A 13,934-nucleotide genomic window follows, 5' to 3' on the forward strand; every position below is an offset into this window, starting at 1 on the left:
ATGTTTAGTTTTGTTTATTGATACAGTAATTTAGTTTTCCAAATTATCTATAAAATGCTTTTAAAATAAATTTGTCACATTAGGATGTTTGCTTTTTAAGAGGATTTGGAGAGAGAAAACAGAAGTTAACCTGTGTTTTGACTGAAGAGCAGGTCAGCATGGCCTTTAGTATAATAACCAGGGTTGAGGAAAACATAAAACACCAGTTTTATTAAAGATGGGAGTAATTAATATTAGAGCAGATCCCAGTATAGCATCTTCAAAATGTCTCGTTTTGTCTGTTGGTCAAGTCACTGATTGATCATTTGCTTGTTTCTGCACAAATGGAAAATATCTAATTATTATATCAGTTTTACACAATCTCTAATGAAATACATATTTATATTTGTTGAAACCAAATGTGTTTAACAGCATGCTGTCACCAATATGTTTCACAAACTCCAGACAATGATTTACTATGCACTTACATTGCATTTGAATAACATGTATAGCTATAGGCCAATCATATTACGTTGTCTTAGAAAGCCTGCCAAAACAGACACCATCCTTGTTTTGTTTTATGAATATGTTCACACTAACTTGGCTACCTACCTCTGGTCTCTATACTTTGTCAAATTAACTTTAGTTTTGTAAATGCCACATGAAGCTCTGCTAACGTCAGCTCACTGATACAGATGCTTCTTCAATACCATGTTGCCAACTTGGCGACTCTCACACTGTTCAAAAAAGAGCCTGATTTTTTGGAAGGACTTTTGGGCAGCGTTAGTATCGCGGTGACTGAGGCTGTGACTCCTGGACTGGCCAATCAACAGCCAGAAAGACACATCAGTGAGCTAAAAAATTTGTCCTGGAAAACAACTTTATTTTGATGAAATTTATTTTTCTCAAAAGTGTGTAGCTGTTCTAGTGTTTGGATCCTCTCTAGTCATGACACTTCCAGTCTACAACTGACATCGCCCAGCTGAAATACATTTAGATGCACTTTAATGTGATTACAGGCAAATTACAAAATAATAACTAATGATGAAGCTAGTTAGTGTATGACTTCATTTCTTTACTGTAGTTTTTTTCTTGAAAAAAATTAAGATATATGTAAATGCAGTGCTTTTGCTATGACATCACTGATACACAAATTAGTATATGGTGTCATAATAGTGACTTTATGAGGAGGCTTAGCTGGAAAATAGATATAACAAAGTAAGTATATTCAATATTATATATTGCTTTAGTTTTTTATGTTTGAAGTAAAAACCAACTAATAATAAAAATATTAATAATGATGATGATGAGTTCTTCCTAGTATTTAGTGGACGTGACTTAATATTTGTCCATTATATTTATTTTTCTTTGTTACGTTTGCATCTAGTTCAACAATCTCCTAATGCACCAAGACGATTTTGCGTCCTTCACGGATTTAATTTCATATATTTCTTCTGTTTATATAAAATTATGAAAATTCGAGTGTTTTTCAGTTGTTTTGCTAATTTGGCTGAAGGATCTGAATCCTGCGCTGGTTCCATGAAACAAAACCATAACAGCACTTTAAAACTGCTGTAGTTTTAATAGATGATCGTTGTTATTTAGACTGCTCAGGCTAACAAGCATCCAGCGACTTCACCACATTTCCATTTCAAACCCACAGGTGCGTTTCTACAAATCCTGTGTCATATATGAAAAATGTGAAATTATATTAAGATTATGGAAGGAATAGGTTTTCAAATGGTTTTTGCCGAGGTCACAAATTGTTCATTTACATCTTGTCTTATATTTTATTAAAAACGACAACTGGCAGGTAAAACGGTCAGGATGTACTATATAAAGGCCTTTTCTAAGCTACTGGCCTTGGAAATTATATTTTTAAAAAATCCTGATAATTCAGATTGCTGCCTTAATTCATCCACTTTTTATTCCAAACATTTTAAAAACTGTAAATTCTCGGTTATTCAGAAACAAATAGCTAAATATGGAGCCTGTTCATAGGAAACCATTCAAATCCATATCAGGCCATTTTTATGTAAAGAAACGGTTTATTCGGAGCTGAAGACATGCAGGTGAATTATTCGATTGGATTCATTTAAAGAGAGTTAAATGATCCCAGCGGGAAAACTGGACAGCTGAGTAACAGGGTAGTTGGGAATAAGTCCGTGCAGCACGACAGGAGACATGGAGGAGGAACTTGGAGCCAAAGGGACAATGGCGCAGCGTCCTGGGTTGAAATGTTCAAACGTTAGACGAGAAGGGAAATCCTTGGAGAGGAGCGAGGACAGCGCAGGTATGATGCTTAAAGATGGGATGTTGGGACGGGTGTGGGGTGTTGAACGGCTTCTCGTGCCTAGATCACCACACAAATCGGGACCCTGAAGACCTGAACCCACCCTGTGCGCACTCAGGAGGGGCAGAACGGACATCAGGCTGAGCTCCTGCGTCCTGACGTCTTTCAGCGTTCTCAGATGAAAGTGCTGCCTCTTGAAACGTTTCCTGCGCCGAAGGAAACTCCCGTTTTCAAACATATCTGCCGACATGGGATCCAGGGTCCAGTAATTTCCCTTCCCAGGATTCCCAGGCTCCCGGGGCATTTTGACAAAGCAGTCATTTAGAGACAAGTTATGACGGATTGAGTTTTGCCACGCTGGGAACCTCTCCCGATAATACGCAAAGCGTTGGCTGATAAAATCACATATCTCACTGAGGGTGAGTCTCTTTTTCGGGCTCTGGAGTATGGCCATGGTGATCAGAGCGATATAAGAGTACGGGGGCTTCACCGAGGCGGTTCTACTGCCCGGACCTTCCTGTAACCGGACAGCGAAGTCTCCCTCATCCCGCGCTTCGGGAGCCAAGGATGAAGCGCTTTGCTCCAAGTCTGATGAAAAATACGTGCTCCTCACATCTTCAACGCCGCCCTTCTGGTTTCCCCCGTCGATGCCCGTGTCCTCCATGAGTTTACAGTCCAAGGTCATAGTCCTCACAGCGGGGGTCCCAACAAGCGAGATAACCGCGCGTGTCTAGCACGGAACAGGCGTATAAGCCTTTCTCCTCTTTCATTCACAAAAAGTGCGCATCAGACTTTTTAGCCTCCCCCTCTAAAATTCTTCCTCCTCCCCTGCTCCTGAAGAGTCGTGTCCAGCAACATAGCAGCAGAGATCATGAACTCTAAAGAGTGAAGTGTGATGGTGATGACTTGTCATACTTAAAATGTAGTGACAATAAATGTCTCATTTCAGGCCTCTCAAGCATAATTCAATGAGGTTAAAGCTAAAACCAAAGCATTTCTACACATACAAATGACACACAGAGAAAGGAATTCTTAATTTTCATCATCCCCAGCATTAATGACTATTACAAACCAGTAAATAGGTGCACAAATAAATGTTGACTAATACTAAAATAAAAAAACAAACACAGCCTGTACAAACACCAAAGTCTTGTGGACCAGATGTTGACATTAACTTAAGACTGTTAGGGAGCAATGTAAAAAAAAAAAAAGAAACATGCACTTTCACTGTGTTGAGGTAGTTTCTATCTTTATGTTCTTGGCTTATACGTTGCTCATTTCCTCTGGTGTTTCTCATTGCTGGATGATTTGGCTCAGGACTGTCTCTGGCTGGCTGTTTCAAATAAGAGGAAGACATAATCCGTTTTGAAATAATAGCTTCACTGTATCAGTCTGTGTGAGGCCAACCACTTGGCACACAGGTCCGTCCTGCAGGGTGGGCTGAGGAAACTGCGGGAAGTCTAGTTAATGAGCAATTCTTCCCTTTACGTCTCACTATAGTTTAATGTGATATTTGTACCTTTCTGAAAGTATTCCACTATTTTAATAATATTGGACTTATATCTAGTAGTTGGCCTAGACATGTAGTTATACACATTAAAGAAACATATGCAATTTTTCATACTGAATTTAATACAGACCAAAAAGTTCACACAAAAATCTTTTTTTTCCCTCTCTGAAAACAGAATGCAACACAACATGCACATCAGTGCACCAATCTAACCAGCAACAACCCAAATAAACACCAAAACAACCGTTATTAGAAACAATGACAAAGACAACGAAAATAAACAACTTTAACACGTAGAACTAAATGTGTCTACTGAACTTAGCACACAGTCTTGCTGCCAGCGTCAAAGAGAAGCACATAGCTTTGCAGTTAATAACACTGAGCTCAGGTTGCACTTTTTGGTCCTGTGCAGAAGAAAACTGCAGCTGTCAGGCACTGTTGACCATTATACACAAGCAACACTGAAGCTATTTAGTTGAAAAATGTCAACAATCATGACTAAACTTTTCACTGAATGCGTCTAGTTCTTATAGTAGCACTACAGTTTCCTATTTATTTGTCCCTGACGATTCTGAGCTCTGCTACAAACTGTCTGTGCTGCCCCAGTATGTCCCTTTGTGTAGATAAAGGAAAAACAAACCAATAATCTAGGTAGCACAAATAGCACCAGTGTAGTAAAACTTGAAGTACAGATGGTTTTCCTCCACTTTTTTAAAATGTTGAGCGTAGAATTTCAGAGGATTCAAGACATTTTACAGGAGTTGTTTTTTGGCTTTTTGTCTTATTTATGGTTTCAACCTGATGTAAACAGCACCTTAACAGCAGTGTATGGAGCTATAGGGGAAAACAGCTGTTAGTTGAGGTTCATCACTATAACAGTGGAATTGATTTAAATACCCTGAGTTCAGTAAAGATATAAGAGGCAGAAGCTGCTCCTTCACATCCGTGGTTAAGTGTAGAAGACCTACAGGAGAAGTTGGTAAAGGCTTGAACTTTTGTGTGCAAGTGTGTGTACAAAGCTCTGTGACGTGTGTACATCGCCTAGGTGGTGTATTTCCGCTGGGCCGAGGCCAGCCTCACAAAATTTCCACATTTAAGGCAGCATGAGCTGGAGGTGCCCTCTTTCCTAGGGATGTGCCAGCAGTTGACACAGCGCACTCTGTACTTCTTATACCTTCAAAGTTTAAGACAGACAAAATAAATACAGCACTGATAAAATTCCTTGCATTTACTGTTCAGCTATTGTGATAAATGTTTTTATCTAATCCTCAAAGTTTGACATTTATATTTCAGGCTGCCTAAATATATACATATTGTACGCACCTCATGCAACAAGTTGCTTTATTACTGTACCAGCAAACTCTAGTTAAGTACAAGGTTTTTGAATTTCACTAAAAAGTGATCTATTAGTTCTGCTCTGAAATAAAGCTTCATGTAAGTGTTTTTCAAATATTCAACCCTGACAGTGTCAATAACAGCTACCTTATCCCACAGGCATTACAGAGGGGGGTCCCATCCTCTGCATCCCTCCACATGGGGGTCTTCCTGGTGCAGCATGATGCACAGACTTTGCCCTCTGGTGGAACAGAAAGGAACATAAAGGAAAACAATTTCAGCAATGAGATGACTCAAAAATATGGACTAAGCATCTACTGGTTATTTCTCACATGTATAAGATACACAACTATACAGTAAAAGTAAAATATCTACTATAATCACTAACATAACAAGCCTGTATATTATGTTACAGATAACAGTGTTATGTGCAAAGATTGTCATTTCAAATGAGCTAGGAAGAAGAGATGCCAGACACTCCCATGAAACTCTAATTACTTAAATGCACTAATTACTCAAAGCTTGGCTGTGCAGCTAAAAATGACATGTTTGAATCAACACCCTGTTTCTTCTTCCGTTTTTCTACATTTAATACTTGGTCTTAAGGGAACCAGTTGATGCCTGTTAGGTCTTTGAATGTTTACAGAGCAGTTTCTATAAAGACTCATTACATATGCACCACCTGTCTCACGTGTTGATGTTACTGTCCATATTTTGTAAGGAGGTGTCCTCTAGTGGAGAAAATGGGCATTTCATACAAATACATGTTTAATGTGGCACTATTATTTTGAGTAACGCTGCTGTTAAACACATGGTAGTTTTTATATTTGAACATGTGCATTTATTTGCTTACATACATTGTGTAGATTATTTTAACTTCTCTTTTAACTTACTTGGAGTGTTGGTCGTCAGTTCATTCTCCTCGTCTGAGCTGCTACTTTTGAGAGATTTCTGGGATGTTCGTGTTCTCAGCTTTGGTTTTCTCACACTCTTGCAGAGCTCCTTGCTGTGATGGGTACACACATGCAGCAGACACTAATAATGTTTGGATTTAACATAAATTTACACCGTCTTCTAAATTACCATGCAAAGACACACGTACCTATACTTAGAAGTTATGAGGAGCCGACACTGTTCCCTACTGTCGTCCAGCTCTGTGTCTATCCTGAATGTCACCCCCTGAAAGTCTGGGTCTTGGATATCTACGCTCCGGCTGGGATGAGGTTGTTTTCTTGGTGTCTTGGCTCTCCACCTCTGAGCTAATGGAGAAAAAATTTCCTCTTGTTGCTCTGGCTTTGACTTTGAAGTCACATTACAGAATATCACTTGTGCATCTGGAGGTGAATTTTCCTCTATGAGGGCATGTGTTAGTTCTGGTTTAGATCCTGTGGTTCTGCTAACTTGTTTTGGGTCTGAGTGACACTTCTTTGTAATGCTTAAGAGTGATGTTGATCCTGAAATAGGCAGGGTGGAGCTTGAAGGCAACTGGGTTTCAAATGGGGGTTCTATAATCAAAGCAATATTTGCATTGTAGTCTAGTGTTACTGCTGGCTTGGATGGAGCTACACTAGCATCTTCGTCTGGATTAAAAGACAGCTGGATATTTTGGGATGCATTGGATGTATGCATTTGTGACAGAGCCACTGGTTGTCTGTTAATACTGGCCTTGGCCTCTTTTCTGGCTCTGCAGTCCAGTTGAGATGATGCTGTTGCCTTTTCCTCCACCAGCTCTGGTGTAACAGTGTCTGTTTTTTCCATAGTCTCTTGTTCAACACTAAAGGCCACATTAGAGTCTTTATAATGTGGTTTAAAATTACTGTTTCCTTTTGTGCAGTCACCCTTAACATCATCCACATGACTGAAAGAAGCTGTGGTGTCTTGTCTGTCATATATAAGAGGTGGCCTTAAAGCAGCATCAGAACTTACACTGTCACTTCTATTTCCCGGTTCTGTAACATCTTCTGCTGCAGCCAGTGATTTGGATAAGAAGGAGCCTAATGTGGTGAAGGATGATACTGAACTTGGGTCTGAGTCCTCTCTTCGATGCAGGAGCCTCTCACAGTGCAGGTTAATCAGACTCAGCACTTTCCAGGGACTGTTGCATTCACGACGTGGCTCGATCATCGCTCTAACCTTACTGCTATTCCTTTCCTCCTTCACATTTTTCACTTGATTAAAAGCAGACATGCAAGACAAACTGTGCTGGCAAGAACTATTAGTGGTCTGAAACGAATGTGCATCATCTTCTTCATTGTTTACAATGAAATTATCCACCCTAGATGTTCCATCAAGCCATTTTGTGGGTGACTTTGTGTCCAGGAAGCTGCCATGGACAGGAGATGCTAGCTTAGAAACTTCTTGAAAAAGGTACAAGAGTGCAGAGTGGGAGGCATCTTGTTCTGCCGTGCTCTGGTTTCCCCGGATAAAGGCGTCTTGTGTCCTTGGTCCTGTGCTCATGCTGGGACGGTGTCTGTATCATATTTAAAAATAAATTACTTAGAGAAGAAACCAGACAAGGGGGTTGTGATTTTACTGACAGTAGCACATAAAAAAGTCGAAATATGTTTAGTCAACTCTAAGAAACTTAATGTTTTTTTAATTGAACTGCTGATAATTCAAACATACACCCTGTGACAAGAGGTTGAAAGCAGATGCTGCTTCACCGGGACACAACAAGAACGATGGAGACCATCATTCTAAAGCTAAATCTGATTTCAAACACTGGCACAAGAACTTAGCATCACTTAAACTATATCTGTAGTTCCTATATAACTGAGCTACATGAGATAACTGGTGTGTATAGGCCTAATGTAAACTCTACAGCAACACCACAAAACTAATGTGCTGCTACTGTTTATCATGTTTGTTTCCAAACAGCAGTAGCGCTGGTTATTGAAAACATAAACTGTAGCTAAAATACTCCTTCAATAATGCCCGTATTATCACAGCCTACATAGGCTAACGGACATCACGTCCTTTTGTTTATTAAAAAAAACAACCGTGTTGCCATTTTCCTTGTGTTTTAAGAGAACACGTGACTTTTCTCTTATATATATATATATATATATATATTTTTTTTTAACTCACCACAAATGGACGCAACAACGTTGCGAGTGTGACGTGGTTCTGGAACGCGAATGTAGCGCTGCTCGTTCTAGAACGTGGACGATTTTCGCGGTTGTCTCGGTTCGAACGTCCCGCACGCCGCAGGACGTCGCGCTCATGCACGCTGTGTCAACGTGAACGTGTTTAAAACTGAGCGCATCGTTAAAAATGGGCATAATTACCTTAATATACACATTTGACTTCCACGTCTGTTCTGCGCGTGCAGGAAGACTCCGGCCTAAAGTTTCAGTCCGCTCAGAACATCTGAGTGACGGTGGTTTTGATCCAGGGACTTTCAGCAACTGGTTGGACATCATGTATTAAGATCTATCAGAGGTTAAACGATCGCATGGTCTGATCCATTAACCGTGATCGAACAACACTCACCCAGTAATATGGATTATGTATTCGTTTTGACCAGGAATCCTGGTCTTCATCCAATCTGACCTGTCGTGGCCCCTCTGGCTAACTGTGTCTTTATCATGCAGGTCTAAGCATGAGCCGTTTAAAATATGCAACTCAAAATGCAAAGCCCAATTAGTGACATATCCACCGATGCTCACCTTAGATCTTCACGTCGATCATCGTCTGAACGAGGGGTGCCAAATTTCGCAGGACTAAAGTCAAATGAATGGAGCTGGTTGCTATGGTTGGACCGTGATTTGGCGCAGGAGTAGTTGCGCGGGTGTTTTCGGTTTGCTAAATTACACCTGCACAGCATTAAAACGTTTCCGACGGGTGGTTGTAGTTTGACTCGGTCACTGCAGCAGCACACAAGCTTTAGCTCTAACCAACGATGATCGGCTGGGCTCGGCTTCTGTCGGTGTTAATTCGGGAGAATGAGGACAGTTTTCAACAGTAACTTTAAAAACCTTTTTATTGCACCACTTCAGATATTTGTGATTTCTATGACAAACACAGTTCACTTACATTTGTGCGTTTAGTTGGACAAATACAGTAGCTGTGGTAAACTGGTTCCATGGTGACATGAGGCCCACCACCCTCAGACTAATCAGGACCTCCTTCCTGATCTGGATCCAAGGACACCTGAATCTGATCAACTAATTGAGCCTTAATAATGGACACTAGACAGGAAATGCTTTAAAATGCATTGGCCACATGACGTTTGAAGCATAAATATTTTATAAATGCTGAGGATAAAATGTAACTTTGAAATGTCTGTTGTTTCATTAAGAGACCGTCCTTTAAACTCCAGGCATGTTTCTGTCTTTCAAAGACAATACAGACTTTATGGCTTCAGTACCATGCTCCTGATGTTTAAGACTCGGGGCTGACTTTAGCCAGTAAATACTTGACAACACCTACAAAGGAGCTTTGTACATGAAAATGAAAGTAATTACAAGGTAGAGATCATCTGACCAGTGAGTAGGGGTGATGATGATGATGGCCAAAATGACTGAAAACATCACTCAGAGATACTTGTGCGCATATGAGCTGTAACAAGGAATGTTCCATTCAATGTATAACACAACCATGAAAATGTATTTTAATCTCTTGGTTTCTTAACAAAAAGCTATTTGTGAGATTGTACAGTGTCTGGCCTGAGAATAGTATGCATAAATAAATATATCATCAGTTAAACCATCACAGTTTTCCTTGAAGTCACCATTTAAGTCGCTGCTTCCATTTTGGAAGGATGAGTTTCATGTTGGGTGATTCATATAGTGTCTGACCCTCCATGACCTCAATCACAGGCCTGTGACTGGTTAAGTTTGGAATTTATAAGTTGCCAAGATGTCTTGGCAGTTCCTATGAACATCACTATCTTAGCCGTGCATCTCCCTGTGGTCACCCTCCCATTCAACCAGCACTCATGTCGCCAGGTTTGCAGCAACAACCTCTCGTTTTCCTCCAGTTCCTCTCTTCATCGTAAGTGGCTCCTCTCAGTGAGGTTTGGGAACATGGCCATCCACATAGAAGTTCCTGGTGACTTTGGGCAAGGTGAGCTCAATACCATCCAGCTCTGGTGTGAGAATGATCTGGCATCCCAGTCGGGAGTTCTCCTGAAGCATGGGTGCCATGTCCAGCATGTCATCCTCCCTACAAACCAAGATATAAGAAAAGATCAACTTTATTTATCCCCGAAGGAAAATTTAGGTTACTTGTAAGCTTCTACCATCATCTTCCTTTCATCACACACATTTCTTTAAATTCAGTCGTTGTAGTTAAAGAATATATCTTGAGCAGCAGACCTACCGCTCAACAGGTTCTGGCAAGTTGTCAAAATGGGCCGCACTCACGTAGACATGACATGTCGAGCAAGCCAGCGATGCCTCACAGGCACCTGTATGAAACAGAAAGACAAACGACTGTTTTCAAACCATGCACCAATTCCATATTTACATTTAGGCTGTGACAGTGTGGACACAAACCCTCCAGGTCAATTCCATGTTTGTGAGCCAGTGATAAGACATTATCTCCGACTTTGGCCTTAACTGGATTCCTCTGACCAGACCGATCGATAAACACCACATTCACCCTAAACAGAAAGAAAGAGATGGGAACATTCAGACTTCAGCATCTTGCTCAAACACACTTTGAAATGTGTACAGAAAGAGCACATACACACACCCTGCAATTAAATTCCAATGTAAATTCCAAAACATAAGCCACGTTATATATTTTTATATACGAAAATATATTTAGATTTTTTTATATTTTGCTTTGGGGCAACACGGTGGTTTAGTGGTTAGCACTGTTGCCTCACAGCAAGAAGGTTCCTGGTTTGAAACCCATCAGGGGCCTTTCTGTGTGGAGTTTGCATGTTCTCCCTGTGCTTGTGTGGGTTTTCTCCAGGTACTCTGGTTTCCTCCCACAGTCCAAAAACATGTATGTCAGGTTGATTGGTGACTCTAAATTGTCCATAGGAGTGAGTGTGAGTGTGTGAGGTTGTTTGTCTCTATGTGGCCCTGTGATGGACTGGTGACCTGTCCAGGGTGGACCCCTGCCTTTCACCCAAAGAGAGCTGGGATAGGCTCCAGCAGATCCCTCTGACCCTGGTTAAGGAATACAGTGGGTACGGAAAGTATTCAGACCCCTTTAAATTTTTCACTCTTTGTGTCATTACTGCCATTTGCCAAAATCAAAAAAGTTCATTTTATTTCTCATTAATGTACACTCAGCACCCCATCTTGACAGAAAAAACCAGAAATGTAGAAATTTTTGCAAATTTATTAAAAAAGAAAAACTGAAATATCACATGGTCATAAGTATTCAGACCCTTTGCAGTGACACTCATATTTAACTCACATGCTGTCCATTTCTTCTGATCCTCCTTGAGATGGTTCTGCTCCTTCATTGGAGTCTAGCTGTGTTTAATTAAACTGATTGGACTTGATTAGGAAAGGCACACACCTGTCTATATAAGACCTTACAGCTCACAGTGCATGTCAGAGCAAATGAGAATCATGAGGTCGAAGGAACTGCCCAAGGAGCTCAGAGACAGAATTGTGGCAAGGCACAGATCTGGCCAAGGTTACAAAAGAATTTCTACAGCACTCAAGGTTCCTAAGAGCACAGTGGCCTCCATAATCCTCAATGGAAAAAGTTTGGGACGACCAGAACTCTTCCTAGACCTGGCCGTCCAGCCAAACTGAGCAATCGTGGGAGAAGAGCCTTGGTGAGAGAGGTAAAGAAGAACCCAAAGATCACTGTGGCTGAGCTCCAGAGATGCAGTAGGGAGATGGGAGAAAGTTCCACAAAGTCAACTATCACTGCAGCCCTCCACCAGTCGGGGCTTTATGGCAGAGTGGCCCGACGGAAGCCTCTCCTCAGTGCAAGACACATGAAAGCCTGCATAGAGTTTGCCAAAAAACACACGAAGGACTCCCAGACCATGAGAAATAAGATTCTCTGGTCTGATGAGACCAAGATTGAACTTTTTGGCGTTAATTCTAAGCGGTATGTGTGGAGAAAACCAGGCACTGCTCATCTTCTGCCCAATACAATCCCTACAGTGAAACATGGTGGTGGGAGCATCATGTTGTGGGGGTGTTTTTCAGCTGCAGGGACAGGACGACTGGTTGCAATTGAAGGAAAGATGAACGCGGCCAAGTACAGAGATATCCTGGAAGAAAACCTCTTCCAGAGTGCTCAGGACCTCAGACTGGGCCGAAGGTTCACCTTTCAACAGGACAATGACCCTAAGCACACAGCTAAAATAACAAAGGAGTGGCTTCGGAACAACTCTGTGACCGTTCTTGACTGGTCCAGCCAGAGCCCTGACCTAAACCCAATTGAGCATCTATGGAGAGACCTGAAAATGGCTGTCCACCAACGTTCACCATCCACCCTGACAGAACTGGAGAGGATCTGCAAGGAAGAATGGCAGAGGATCCCCAAATCCAGGTGTGAAAAACTTGTTGCATCATTCCCAAGAAGACTCATGGCTGTACTAGCTCAAAAGGGTGCTTCTACTCAATACTGAGCACAGGGTCTGAATACTTATGACCATGTGATATTTCAGTTTTTCTTTTTTAATAAATTTGCAAAAATTTCTACATTTCTGTTTTTGTTCTGTCAAGATGGGGTGCTGAGTGTACATTAATGAGAAATAAAATGAACTTTTTTGATTTTGGCAAATGGCTGCAATGACACAAAGAGTGAAAAATTTAAAGGGGTCTGAATACTTTCTGTACCCACTGTAAGCAGGTATAGATAATGGATGGACATTTCTCTTGTGTGAACTCCAATTTTGTGTTTTGTATTTTTTCATCTTTTATACTTTTATATTTTATTCATTATTATTTAGCTATTGGCTGCAGGTACAAAAACACATTCCACTGTACGTTGTACTATGTATAACTGTGCATGTGACAAACAAATCTGATATCTTATCTTTTAGTGGTTTTCCTGTTCTACCTTCTCAGCCACGACAATCACAGATGTATTTTTAAAATAATAAACTCACACATCATCTGGGTCATCTCCATTGGAGCCTCCCTCCTCGCTGTGGTAAAGCCCTTAGAAAAAAGAAGCACAGAGATCAGCGCTGTGTTTCTGTGTCCAGCTGTGACACTACCCCCTCCTGATTGGGGGAACCTTTAACTTGTTGCACACAACTTTTACAACCCGATCTAGACACTAATGCAGAAGTGCAGTCAGTTTTATTTAGCGGACTTTAGACTCTAATAACTGCTCTAATAACTTGGACTTATCACCGTGTGTCCAGACGGAAGGTAAACAAACAGCAGCTCAGACTGAGGCTGAAAGACATGATGCATCACTGACCTTTACTCGTCTGTAGATGCCGGTTTATGGTCCTGAAGCAGTCAAAGGAGGTCCTGCTCTGTGAGTTTTTCACACAAGCCTGTAACCTGGATGGGGGACATGTGCCACAGCCCGGTATCACTCGAGACAGTCTCAAAGTCAGCCCCATGCTCCTCCGGGTTGTAGCAGAGGCCGCCATGACCCTGTTTTTGTCACATGGCTCAAAGCGGCCAATAGGAGAAGAGCGCGCTCTGAGTGACGTCTGCGTCGTAATACACCGCCCTGACGGCAGGGGACGCTGCTGCGTCACACACACACACACACACTGCACAGGCTGAAATACAAGAGTCATGCGGGAGACTAGAAGTGCAGTTAAACATCCATCATCTATACCCCCTTATTCCTAAAACTGCCATAGAAACATGTAGTGGAGTAAAAAAACACTACATTTCACCCTGAACTCTAGAGGTGTGGATGGATAAA

General features: G+C 41.3%; 2 protein-coding genes across 2 annotated transcripts; both read right to left on the reverse strand.

The window, feature by feature from the left end:
- Positions 1-2,084: 2,084 nt before the first annotated feature.
- LOC113128141 (forkhead box protein D2-like) lies at positions 2,085-3,550 on the reverse strand. Its single transcript, XM_026303210.1, has 2 exons — positions 3,542-3,550; positions 2,085-3,002 (listed from the first exon to the last, which is right to left on the reverse strand). Exons 1-2 carry the CDS (start codon positions 3,548-3,550, stop codon positions 2,085-2,087), a joined length of 927 nt encoding a protein of 308 aa, XP_026158995.1.
- A 5,531-nt stretch (positions 3,551-9,081) lies between these two features.
- Positions 9,082-13,658, reverse strand: fdx2 (ferredoxin 2). The gene is made up of 5 exons (XM_026303543.1): positions 13,473-13,658; positions 13,153-13,204; positions 10,616-10,722; positions 10,440-10,527; positions 9,082-10,283 (listed from the first exon to the last, which is right to left on the reverse strand). Exons 1-5 carry the CDS (start codon positions 13,648-13,650, stop codon positions 10,127-10,129), a joined length of 582 nt encoding a protein of 193 aa, XP_026159328.1. The 5' UTR covers positions 13,651-13,658; the 3' UTR covers positions 9,082-10,126.
- Positions 13,659-13,934: the final 276 nt, after the last annotated feature.

The sequence above is a fragment of the Mastacembelus armatus genome, chromosome 1, assembly GCF_900324485.2.
Source record: "Mastacembelus armatus chromosome 1, fMasArm1.2, whole genome shotgun sequence".
NCBI lineage: Eukaryota > Metazoa > Chordata > Actinopteri > Synbranchiformes > Mastacembelidae > Mastacembelus > Mastacembelus armatus.

Coding starts and splice junctions, on each gene's coding strand:
- fdx2 (XM_026303543.1), bottom strand. CDS start 13,650: ATGGCGGCCTCTGCTACAACCCGGAGGAGCATGGGGCTGACTTTGAGA. Junction 10,723..13,152: donor GGAGATGACCCAGATGATGT/GTGAGTTTATTA, acceptor CTTTCTGTTTAG/GGTGAATGTGGTGTTTATCG. Junction 10,284..10,439: donor TTGCCAGAACCTGTTGAGCG/GTAGGTCTGCTG, acceptor CTTGGTTTGTAG/GGAGGATGACATGCTGGACA.